Here is a 13,383-nt window from a genome sequence, read left to right on the forward strand (position 1 = left end):
ATGTCAGGTATATGTCTCTAGCTATTTTAGCTAGAAAAGCTTTATGGATTAAACTTGGAATGCTGACATGTCTTCTAAGTCAACTTTGCTTTCCCTTTCTTTCCAGGGTAAATAATCATTTCGTTCCTTTCCTCACAACAAGGAACAAAAGCCTGATCCTTCATCCTCAGGAGCGGTATCAGTTTGGAAACTATTTTCAGTTTGGAATATATCCGAGCTTTATAGAAACCTATAGCCAGCTCCTAAGTACCTATGAAGGTGCGGCCCTTATTCCAGCTCAGCTGGTATGGGGCAGATTACGTTTTCTTCAAAGAAATTTGGATCAATTCCGTTCTTAATCTCTGGTTTCAGAAACATTGTTTCAGAAAGGTACAGAATTGGCTTCAAGTTAAGGCCTCCTGCTAAGAGATTCTTTTCTTTCCCGTGTCCCAGTTAACACAGCAAGGCTCAGCATTTCTGAAATGTGTTTCAGATCTAGAGTTGGCTGGAGTATTTATGCCAGTTCCAGTTCTGGAACAGGGGCTGGGGTTTTATTTTATCTCTTCATTGTACCAAAGAAGGTCAATTCCTTCAGACCAGTTCTGGATCTATCATTATTGAATCGTTATGTTAGGATACCAACATTCAAGATGGTTACTGTAGGACTATCCTGCCTTTTGTTTAGCAAGGGCATTATATGTCTACAATAGATTTACAGGATGTGTATCTGCATATTCCGATTCATCCAGATTACTTTTAGTGTCTGAGATTCTCTTTTTAGACAAGCATTACCAGTTTTGTGGCTCTACCGTTTGGCCTAGCCTCAGTTCCAAGAATTTTTTTCAAAGGTTCTCGGTGCCCTTCTTTCTGTAATCAGAGAATAGGGTTTTGGTATTTCCTTATTTGGACGATATCTTGGTACTTGCTCAGTCTTCTCATTTTCGTAGAATCTCATACGAATCGACTTGTGTTGTTTCTTCAAGTTCATGGTTGGAGGATCAATTTACCAATCAGTTCATTGATTCCTCAGACAAGGGTAACCTTTTTAGGTTTCTAGATAAATTCAGTGTCTATGACTCTGTCCTTGTCAGACAAGAGAAGTTTAACATTGATATCAGCTTGTCAAAACCTTCAGTCACAATCATTCCCTTTGGTAGCCTTATGCATGGAAATGTTGGGTCTTAGGACTGCCGCTTCAGATGCGATCTCCTTTGCTCGTTTTCACATGCGACCTCTTCAGCTCTGTATGCTGAACCAATGGTGCAGGGATTACTCAAAGATATCTCAATTTATATCTTTAAACCGATTTTACGACACTCTCTGACATGGTGGACAGATCACCATCGTTTAGTTCAGGGGGCTTCTTTGTTCTTCCGACCTGGACTATAATCTCAACAGATGCTAGTTTTACAGGTTGGGGAGCTGTGTGGGGGTATCTGACGGCACAAGGGGTTTGGGAATCTCAGGAGGTGAGATTTCCGATCAATATTTTGGAACTCCGTGCAATTTTCAGAGCTCTTCAGTCTTGGCCTCTTCCGAAGAGAGAGTTGTTCATTTGTTTTCAGATAAGACAATGTCACAACTGTGGCATACATCAATCATCAAGGAGGGACTCACAGTCCTCTGGCTATGAAAGAAGTATCTCGAATTTTGGTTTGGGCGGAATCCAGCTCCTGTCTAATCTCTGCGGTTTATATCCCAGGTATGGACAATTGGAAAGCGGATTATCTCAGTCGCCAAACGTTGCATCCGGGCGAATGGTCTCTTCAACCAGAGGTATTTCTTCAGATTGTTCAAATGTGGGAACTTCCAGAAATAGATCTGATGGCTTCTCATCTAAACAAGAAACTTCCCAGGTATCTGTCCAGATCCCGGGATCCTCAGGCGGAGGCAGTGGAGGCATTTTCACTTCCTTGGAAGTATCATCCTGCCTATATCTTTCCGCCTCTAGTTCTTCTTCCAAGAGTAATCTCCAAGATTCTGAAGGAATGCTCGTTTGTTCTGCTGGTAGCTCCGGCATGGCCTCACAGGTTTTGGTATGAGGATCTTGTCCGGATGGCCTCTTGCCAACCGTGGACTCTTCCGTTAAGACCAGACCTTTTGTCTCAAGGTCCTTTTTTTCCATCAGGATCTGAAATCCTTAAATTTAAAGGTATGGAGATTGAACGCTTGATTCTTGGTCAAAGAGGTTTCTCTGACTCTGTGATTAATACTATGTTACAGGCTCGTAAATCTGTATCCAGAGAGATATATTATAGAGTCTGGAAGACTTATATTTCTTGGTGTCTTTCTCATCATTTTTCTTGGCATTCTTTTAGAATACCAAGAATATTACAATTTCTTCAGGATGGTTTAGATAAGGGTTTGTCCGCAAGTTCCTTGAAAGGTCAAATCTCTGCTCTTTCTGTTCTTTTTCACAGAAAGATTGCTATTCTTCCTGATATTCATTGTTTTGTACAAGCTTTGGTTCGTATAAAGCCTGTCATTAAGTCAATTTCTCCTCCTTGGAGTTTGAATTTGGTTCTGGGGGCTCTTTAAGCTCCTCCATTTGAACCTATGCATTCATTGGATATTTAATTACTTTCTTGGAAAGTTTTTTGTTCCTTTTGGCCATCTCTTCTGCCAGAAGAGTTTCTGAATTATCTGCTCTTTCTTGTGAGTCTCCTTTTCTGATTTTTCATCAGGATAAGGCGGTGTTGCGAACTTCTTTTGAATTTTTACCTAAGTTGTGAATTCCAACAACATTAGTAGAAACATTGTGGTTCCTTCATTATGTCCTAATCCTAAGAATTCTAAGGAGAAATCGTTGCATTCTTTGGATGTTATTAGAGCTTTGAAATATTATGTTGAAGCTATTAAGTCTTTCCGAAAGACTTCTGGTTTATTTGTTATCTTTTCCGGTTTTAGATAGGCCAGAAAACTTCTGCCATTTCTTTGGCATCTTGGTTGAAATCTTTATTTCATCTTGCCTATTTTGAGTCGGGTAAGACTCCGCCTCATAGGATTACAGCTCATTCTACTAGGTCAGTTTCTACTTCCTGGGCGTTTAGGAATGAAGCTTCGGTTGATCAGATTTGCAAAGTGGCAACTTGGTTCTCTTTGCATACTTTTACCAAATTCTACCATTTTGTTGTATTTTCTTCTTCTGAAGCAGTTTTTGGTAGAAAAGTACTTCAGGCAGCGGTTTCAGTTTGAATCTTCTGCTTATGTTTTTCATTAAACTTTATTTTGGGTGTGGATTATTTTCAGCAGGAATTGGCTGTCTTTATTTTATCCCTCCCTCTCTAGTGACTCTTGTGTGGAAAGATCCACATCTTGGGTAGTCATTATCCCATACGTCACTAGCTCATGGACTCTTGCTAATTACATGAAAGAAAACATAATTTATGTAAGAACTTACCTGATAAATTCATTTCTTTCATATTAGCAAGAGTCCATGAGGCCCGCCCTTTTTTGTGGTGGTTATGATTTTTTTGTATAAAGCACAATTATTCCAATTCCTTATTTTATATGCTTTCGCACTTTTTTCTTATCACCCCACTTCTTGGCTATTCGTTAAACTGAATTGTGGGTGTGGTGAGGGGTGTATTTATAGGCATTTTAAGGTTTGGGAAACTTTGCCCCTCCTGGTAGGAATGTATATCCCATACGTCACTAGCTCATGGACTCTTGCTAATATGAAAGAAATGAATTTATCAGGTAAGTTCTTACATAAATTATGTTATTTTTATCTAAACATATGAGCAATGATTTGTTGTAAACTGCCAGAAAAAACTATTACACAAAGACCAAAACTTGGCTGACAAAGAGACAGAGATGAACCACTGCGTGGTGTAAATGAGGAGATAAGATATAGAGTGATATGAGATTGTATTCAAGTTAAATGCAACAGAAGGATGCATTGTGGCCCTTCATCTCAGGTTGGACAGCCCTGCCTTAAAGGGACAGTCAACAATAGAATTGTTACTGTTTTAAAAGATAGATAATCCTTTTATTACTCATTTCCCAGTTTTGCATAACCAACAGTTATATTAATGTACTTTTTACCTATGTGATTACCTTGTATCTAGGTCCCTTCTTCCAGCCCCCTGATCACATGACTGTGACTGTTTATTATCTATTGTCTTAAATTTATCATTGTTTTGTGCTAGATCTTAAATAACTTTCTGTGCCTGAACACAGTGTTATCTATATAGCCCACGTGTACTTTCTGTCTCCTTGTGTTGAAAAGAGATTTAAAAAGCATGTGATAAGAGGCAGCCATCAAAGGCTTAGAAATTAGCATATGAGCCTACCTATGTTTAGTTTAAACTAAGAATACCAAGAGAAAAAAGCAAATTTGATGATAAAAGTAAATTGGAAAGTCGATTAAAATTAAAAGTCCTATCTGAATAATGAAAGTTTAATTTATACTTGACTGTCCCTTTAAATTTAAGAAACACATTGTAACTACCAGAGTTTTCTGTAGTTTTGCAATAAAGTAACTTATCAGACAAACACGAAAAAACTCTCTAATTACATTTTTTTCCCCCCAAAAGCTAAACCTCACAGCACTTGCTATATTTGGAGGAACCAATCCAGAAATGTAATTGGAGTAGAGACATTTTCATCACTATGATTTTGTTAGTAACACTTGATTTGCAGTATTTTATCTCACTACCTCAGCTGAGGCCAAGTTGTAACATGTATGTAGCAGGGTTAGGCTTGCGATATTTGCAAAGTTCACTTCTTATTATTAAATTTGGAGGACACACAATTTTCATGGTTAAATTGGAAAAGGGTGGGGTATGGGGATTCAGTATACTTTTCATTATTATTATAATTTATTAGTATAGCGCAGGAGAATTCCGTAGGGATGGATAATTTAACTGCGCATAATTAAAATTAAGAAGTGTTTCCTTTCTATTTTAAAATAAGCACACTCCAGTAAATCATATATTTGCCAACAGTCTTATATTTTTCTGTAAATTATTTTGAGTTTCTAAAGGGTTAAATGAAATGCATATGGGGCGTTGCAACAATGCAGTTTTCCAGCACCTGGCTATTCTTTAATTTGGAATGACACCTACAGTGATTTTCAAGTGTTAACATGTCAAAGAAGCTCATAATCAAAACCTGGGCTATAATTTCTGGGCTTTGAGAGTTGAAACACAGGTTCACTTCAACTATTTGTGCAGTTTATATTAAAAACAATCTGCACAGACTTTATTATTTAAAGCTACAGAACTAGCACAGAATTACTTGTTTTTAGTGGGGATGTTTATTTACCAAATAACAACATACCCCATTCATCATTACATAGCTACTATCTACACTATAGTGTTACGTTTTTTTTCTTTTTTTCTTTCTTTTAAATAAATACTTGTTAGTAGAAGCATAATTGTTATTGGTAAAGGATTTCTATAAAGTATAAATTATCACAAAAAGAGATTAGTTCCCATGTTTATAAAACAACAAAATATTTTAATAGTACAGTATATATTCATTTAAATACCTTTTTAGTATGTATGTTTAAAAGCTCTTATTTAGTAGAACAATTTCTTGAAAACCCTCCTGAAAATGTCTTAATATATTTTATTATTATATATATTCTACAACACTGATACAGAATAGAAAACTTTATACACAGCGCTTTCAATTTTATTGTACATTCTGTAATAGGCATAAAACTCAGGTTTAGAGTCTCTAATATTGCAGGACAATGACAATGGTTTATACATTTCTAAGAGGAGGTGATTGAATACCTGCCCTGCCATTATCCTTTGTATTGATACTGGTATAGACAATGTAAATTAAAAATTAAAAATTATATTAGTAGTTTTAAATATTGAAAATAAGAGTGCAAATGTTTAGTTTCTGTAAATGAGCATATCCATATTGAAACTTAGGTTTTCCTTATCTACCTTGTTTACTATCCAAATATTACTCCCAAGAACGAATACAATTAAAACTAAGCAAATCTGATAATAGAAATACATTTTTAATAAATTTTATTTTTAAAACCAATATTTAAGTTTGGATTTCCGACACATTATATATAATGTGTGTGTGTGTATATATATATATATATATATATATATATATATATATATATATATATATATATATATATATATATATATATATAATTTTTTTTTTTATTATTTTTTTTTTTACACAGTTGATTCGTGCTGTACAGTGAGGTCATCGATTAGTGCATGAGCTCATTTATATCAGTCTCTAAATGGCTAAAGCTGAGGAGATACAGTAAATATACTCAACACAATTTTGCTTACTAAATTAGTTTTAAATGATGTTTTGTAGAAATTCCTGTTGCATTATTGTGCTTAACTGTAGATCTTTACAATGCTTTTATAAACACCCCTTTTTTTTTTTTAGTCACCACTTGGTCTAGCATGAACAAGGACACATCAACAAACATTAAAAATCTTAGTTTTATTGGGGTCCACGATATTTGTGTTGAGAACGGTATTCACCATCTTGAAAAGTTGAATTTGAGGAGTTCTTTGCCTAGTTATCCGTTAACAGCATTTCGTGAGAATAAAAGTGTAGATTCTGGCATCCCAACTCTTGAAATCTCCAACCCTGAGCCTGTCCATTGCATCCTTCAAAATAAAAGGCCAAGCTTGTCTACAGATGAAACAACTTTTCAAAGCTCCAAGACTATACCAACAAGTTGTCCTTCTTACCAGAGGGGCACAGACCATGAGCACATTATATGGAAAGCATCTACATTTCCAAGGTCTGGCTATGACACTGCAAAACTTTACAGCCCAACATCTAAAACATTCAACAGAAGTGATGATATCTCGGACTGCAGTGTCTCTAGCCTCAGTACTGAATTTTCCACTACTCTTTCTGTGAGTAATGAGGACATTGTGGATTTTTTGGTTACTAGCAACTCAAGCGCAATTGTTACTCTGGAGAATGATGAAGCACAATTTTCAGATGTTACGTTAAATTCGACTAAAGACACTCCAGATCGTAATTCAAAGGGATGGGATCAGGATACAGACGTGGACACCAAAATGAAAATATTGGGACCTCTGAGCAATTTCTTTTCCAGGTAATATCATTTTACATTTAATATTATTAGTGTGAGGCTCCGTTACCTACTTTAATACAGCCTCTGTCATAGATTTTCTTAGGGTGGTATTTGACTGGCAGCTCATCCAGCCAATAGAAGCCTCACCATGCACCTTATGTAATTTACTTGCAGCACGCTCTCGTGCTTCTATTAGCTGACTTAGCCTTGAAGTGCATTTGCGCACGCGCATCTCACTACGATGGATTACCTGTTTACAGTAAGCAGCCTCACTGTTTCAGTTGTGCAAATAGTGTAGTGAGCTGCGCAGTTGCACTTCAAGGCTAAGTCAGCTAATAGTTAGAAGCACAAGAGCGTGCTGTAAGTAAATTACATAGGGCGCATGGTGGGGCACCTATTGGCTGGAAGAGCTGCCTGTCAAATACCACAGTAAGAAAATCTATGACGGAGGCTGCATTAAAGTAGGGAACGAAGCCTCACAATAATGGTGTTTTATAGAAGTTGTATTCATTTTTGAAGAAAATGGTGTTTTATAGAAGTTGTATTCGATTTTGAAGAAAATAAGCACCTTGATATGCTTATAATTACTAGAGCTTTCAATATATCTAAAGTTAGTGAGGTGAATTTACCATCACTTTAACTATAATTAGCTATGCAAAGATCATTGAAATAAATGAAATTATGGTTTTAATAGGTTAATCATTCATATTTGATCAACTTTTCAGCTGTCCTTGGAAGGAGAAAAATGATTGCCTTAATAATAATTTAAATAGTTTTATTTAAATAAAAGTATAACGTTGTATATAATTTTGAATGCTTTCCCCTCCCATCTTACACTTAGGTCCTTGTGCAGATTTATTCCACTACAAACAATATTTTATTCTTGAAACTTAGAGATAGGAATGTCAAAATGAAACTTGCATGTCATTTTAAGACACTTTGAAATTCTCTTCTGTTTTCGAATGTGCTTCATTCTTTTTTTTTTTTTTTTTTTTTATCTATTGTTGAAAAAGACTACACACATATCCTACACTAGTGGGCGCTGGCTAATGATTGGTGCCTGCTCACATTTGTCTCTTGTGATTGGCTAACTAGATGAGTTCAGCTAGCTGCCAGTAGTGCAATGTTGTTCCTTCAGCAAAGGATAACAAGAGAATGAGGCATATTTGATAATAGAAGTAAATTGGAAAGTTGTTTAAAATTTGAATGTTCTCTCTGAATCATGAAAGATAATTTTGAGGTTTTCTATCCCTTTTTAAAGGGCCAGTAAACCTAGAAAATGTTATACAGGTGAAACTCGAAAAATTAGAATATTGTGCAAAAGTTCATTTATTTCACTAATGCAACTTAAAAGGTGAAACTAATATATGAGATAGACTAATTACATGCAAAGCAAGATAATTCAAGCAGTGATTTGTCATAATTGTGATGATTATGGCTTACAGCTCATGAAAACCCCAAATCCACAATATTAGAATATTGTGAAAAGGTGCAATATTCTAGGCTCAAAGTGTCCCACTCTAATCAGCTAATTAAGCCATAACACCTGCAAAGGGTTCCTGAGCCTTTAAATGGTCTCTCAGTCTGGTTCACTAGGAATCACAATCATGGGAAAGACTGCTGACCTGACAGTTGTGCAGAAAACCATCATTGACGCCCTCCATAAGGAGGGAAAGCCTCAAAAGGTAATTGCAAAAGAAGTTGGATGTTCCCAAAGTGCTGTATCAAAGCACATTAATAGAAAGTTATGTGGAAGAAAAAGGTGCACAAGCAGCAGGGATAACCGCAGCCTGGAGAGGATTGTCAGGAAAAGGCCATTTAAAAGTGTTGGGGACTTTCACAAGGAGTGGACTGAGGCTGGAGTCAGTGCATCAAGAGCCACCACACATAGACGGATCCTGGACATGGGCTTCAAATGTCGTATTCCTCTTGTCAAGCCACTCCTGAACAACAAACAACGTCAGAAGCGTCTTACCTGGGTCCTCTTTTTCTGATGAGAGCAAATTTTGCATCTCATTTGGAAACCAAAGACTCGGCAGTATGGAGGAAGAATGGAGAGGCACACACTTCAAGATGCTTGAAGTCCAGTGTGACGTTTCCACAGTCTGTGTTGATTTGGGGAGCCATGTCATCTGCTGGTGTTGGTCCACTGTGCTTCATTAAGTCCAGGGTCAACGCAGCCGTCTACCAGGAGATTTTGGAGAACTTCATGCTTCCTTCCGCAGACGAGCTCTATGGGGATGCTGACTTCATTTTCCAGCAGGACTTGGCACCTGCCCACACTGCCAAAGGCACCAAAACCTGGTTCAATGACTGTGGGATAACTGTGCTTGATTGGCCAGCAAACTCGCCTGACCTGAAACCCATAGAGAATCTATGGGGCATTGCCAAGAGAAAGATGAGACATGAGACCGAACAATGTGAGCTGAAGGCCGCTATTGAAGCATCCTGGTCTTCCATAACACCTCAGCAGTGCCACAGGCTGATAACTTCCATGCCACGCCACATTGAGGCAGTAATTGCTGCAAAAGGGGACCAAACCAAGTACTCAGTACGCACAGTATGCATGCTTATACTTTTCAGAGGTCCGATATTGTTCTATGTACAATCCTTGTTTTATTGATTGCATGTAATATTCTAATTTTCTGAGATTGTGGATTTGGGGTTTTCATGAGCTGTAAGCCATAATCATCACAATTATGACAAATCACGGCTTGAACTATCTTGCTTTGCATGTAATGAGTCTCTCATATATTAGTTTCACCTTTTAAGTTGCATTGGTGAAATAAATGAACTTTTGCACGATATTCTAATTTTTCGAGTTTCACCTGTATAATTCTGCACATAGTGCAGAATTATATAACATATTAGTGCTAGCTTTATGTAACATAATATTGCCGGTGAAATTTGTATTAATAAAGAGGGTTTTTCAGACCCACCCTCTGTGCTCTACTGAGCGGGTCTGGTTTTCCCTCTGAGCGCATGTGGGCAGCTGTCTAGTCACAGCCCGGCCCGATCGCGCCATTACACTTAATGTAGCTTGCTCCTGCTCTGTCTGACAGCTGGAGCAAGCTACATTGAGTGTAATGGCGCGATCGGGCCGGGCTGTGACTAGACAGCTGCCCGCATGCGCTCAGAGGGAAAACCAGACCCACTCAGTAGAGCACAGAGGGTGGTGGGTCTGAAAAACCCTCCCTTTTTTTTTTTTTTTTTTTTTTTTTTTTTTTTTGAATAAAAATTCAAGTGGCAATATTATGTTACATAAAGCTAGCACTAATATAATGTTATATAATTCTGCACTATGTGCAGAATTATATAACTTTATTTTCTAGGTTTACTGGCCCTTTAAGGGACACTCAAGTCAAAACAAACTTTTATGATTCAGTTTTAAGACCCTTTACAATTTACTTCCATAATCAAATTTTGCAGTCTTTTTATATTCACATTTTCTGGGGAACAAAATCCTACTAAGCATTTGCACAAGCTCACATGATATACGTATACTAGTCTGTTATTGGCTGATGTGTGTCACATGATACAGGGGGCCAGAAAATGGGAGGGAAAAAAAACATTTGTGAGAAAAAAAAAAAATCTACTGCTTATTTAAAATTCAGATGCTTTTGCTTTTGTCTTTTTTTATTATGTTCTTGTTAATTCTGTAATTCTACTGCATTGAGTGGTCCTTTAGCGGGGGTTGATTCTATGTACATAGATTCTCAGTGGAGCAGTGGCATTAAATGGACAGCAATGTCAAAATTAAACTTTCATGATTCAGACAGAGCATGCCCTTTTTAAACCACTTTCTAATTTTCCTTTGTTCTTACATTTTGCTTCTTTCTTGTGGTGTCCTTTGTTGTAGGAGCCGCAATGGGAGCAAGATAAACGCATTGCGTGAGCCAAGACAAGAGGCATATATCTGCAGCCACCTATCACTCTAACTCCCTGTAGTGTATTGCTCCTTCAACAAAGGATACCAAGATGCAAATTGGACAATATAAATAAATTAAAAAGTTGTTCTACCATTTGAATCATGACAGTTTAAATTTGGCTTTACTGTCTCTTTAATGTTTAATTATACTTTAATTATTTATTTTGCCCTTTTTCCCTGTAATTTCACTCTAAAATGTACATGGCAGACATCACATGCATACTTGGCAAAACCAAGTCTCACCCTGCTACATATCTGTTTCTAACTGGTATTGGCTGAAGTGATAAGACACATCCTATAATATAAAAGGCCAAGTGTGTTTGTCCGAAGCTGTCATGCGCAGTAGAGACAGCACGAGGACAAACACACCTGGCCTTAGAGTCTGTCTACCTGATTTGCTCCTGTTTGCGGCACATTGCAGGCGGAAGTGGGTGTGGCGACGCGGTTGCGCGTGCGAGAGATGGGAGAGAGAGAGGGGAAAGAGCATGAGCATGAGTAGGGGAGAGAGAGCAAAAAGGAGGGGAAAGAGCAAAATAGGGGGGAGAGAGAAAATGAGAGGGGGGTGAGAGAGAGCAAAAGAGAGGGGAGAGCCAGGAAGTAAAAGAGGGGGGGGGGGGAGAGAGAGCGCCAAAGAGAGACGTTAGAGAGGGCAAAAGAGAGGTAGAGGGGGAGAGAGCACAATAAAGGGGTGGGACCGCTGTACTGCAAAAAATTGCCTGTGTGAACGGGCTTTAGAACTAGTAAATAAATAAAATGCATACCAAAGACTTTTTTTTTTAGTTTATTTATTTTTTTACTTTTTTTTTTTTTTTTTTTAATTTAAATCGAAGGTTTTAGTAAGATTATTTTTGGGATTTTTTCTATCTTGAAGATATTTAGTTTTGCAGTCCTCAAAATTGTGAATTTGCGTGTACAGAGATAACCTGTTAGAATATAAACCTAAAGCTTTGACAAACATACCTTTTTTATCTAATTGTTTCTCTGCAAATGTATGTACACAGAATAAACCCCTTACCTCTTAAGTGCTAAGTTTAAAGAAATTCAATACATAGAAGCTTGAGTATAAACAAAGAGTTAAGTGTGAGAAGGGGCAAATGGTAAAAATGAAAGTTGAACCTAAATGTAGCCACCAATAAACAAGCAATATCCAGGGTGCTGAACCTAATATGGCTCGGCTCCTAAGCTTTACATTCCTGCTTTTTAAATAAAGATAGCAAGAGAACAAAAAAATTGATAATAGGAGCAAATTAGAACGTTGGTTAAATTGCATGCTCTATCTGAATCATGAAAGAAAACCTTGTGGGTTTAGTATCCCTTTTTAAAGGGACACTCAAGTCAAAATAAACATTTAGTATTCAATTAGAGCATGCAGTTTTAAGGCATTTTCCAATTTTAATTTCATTATCAAATTTTGCATAGTCTTTATATATTTACACTTTCTGGGGAACAAAATCCTACTGAGCATGTGCACAAGCTCACAGGGTATACTTATACTCATCTGTTATTGGCTGATGTCTGTATCATGAAACAGCGGGCTGGAAAATGGGAGAAAACCTAAATTTGTCAGAAAAAAAAAAATCTGTTTTATTTGAAATTCAGAGTAGTTGTTAAATGATTTTTGTCTTTTTATTATGCACATGTTAATTCTGCATTGAGTTGCCCTTTAAATAAAAGTATTTAAATTGTTAATTAGGTAATTTTCCTCCTTCCAATAAAGAACAGCTGAAAAATTGTCCAAATATGATTAACATAACTGGAGAGAGTTAATCTCACTAATAATTTGACAATGATCTATTTTAGGTATTTCTAATGGTATATGTCATGACTTTAGGATGTCAGGGGTTAATTTTCTTTTTATTCTGTATTTCCATGATATTTAAAACTTATCAGAACAACCAAATTAAAAGCAATGTTTTTGGGAAGAATTATTGTTAATACTGACATCTGGGGAACAAGATACAAGAGGAAATTCCCCTTCTCAGGAGAGTGATTTTTATGAGTCAATGATGTCAACCCAGAGTGACCGAACTGTGTCCCTATCAAGAAACTAACCTGAGGTCAATGAGAGGTGACAGTTTAGGATATCTTAAGACATGTTTTAATCGCTTCATGTTACTGGATAAACAAAAATGACAGACATGTCATGTTTGTAACAAAATAATCCTTATGATGTCGCAATGGCATTGCTTCTACTGTGTACTGTATTTACATAACTAAAATGTATAAGTTATTCTATAACTTCAGTCAGGGCTCACAATGTGGTTTTATGGCTGGCCATAAAGGGGTGGCTACCTTCCTTGCCCACTCTGGAATGGCCTGGTTAGAAACCGGACTAAAGGAAAAAAAATATTTAATGATAATTGGCAAAATAGAATTGTCTTTCTACATGGGAGGCTGTGTGCAACAGCGTGTTTGACCATATATAAAATTT

General features: G+C 36.9%; 1 protein-coding gene across 1 annotated transcript in view; it reads left to right on the top strand.

Moving 5' to 3' along the window:
• The window catches only part of LOC128647520 (TBC1 domain family member 14), a 228,542-nt gene that overhangs the window by 12,289 nt on the left and 202,870 nt on the right, over positions 1-13,383 (top strand). Inside the window, exon 3 of the mRNA XM_053700304.1 lies at positions 6,358-7,045. Coding sequence (XP_053556279.1) covers positions 6,358-7,045 — 688 coding nt within the window. The remainder of the gene's footprint in view (positions 1-6,357; positions 7,046-13,383) is intronic.

The sequence above is a fragment of the Bombina bombina genome, chromosome 2 (genome assembly GCF_027579735.1).
Source record: "Bombina bombina isolate aBomBom1 chromosome 2, aBomBom1.pri, whole genome shotgun sequence".
In the NCBI taxonomy this organism is placed as follows: domain Eukaryota; kingdom Metazoa; phylum Chordata; class Amphibia; order Anura; family Bombinatoridae; genus Bombina; species Bombina bombina.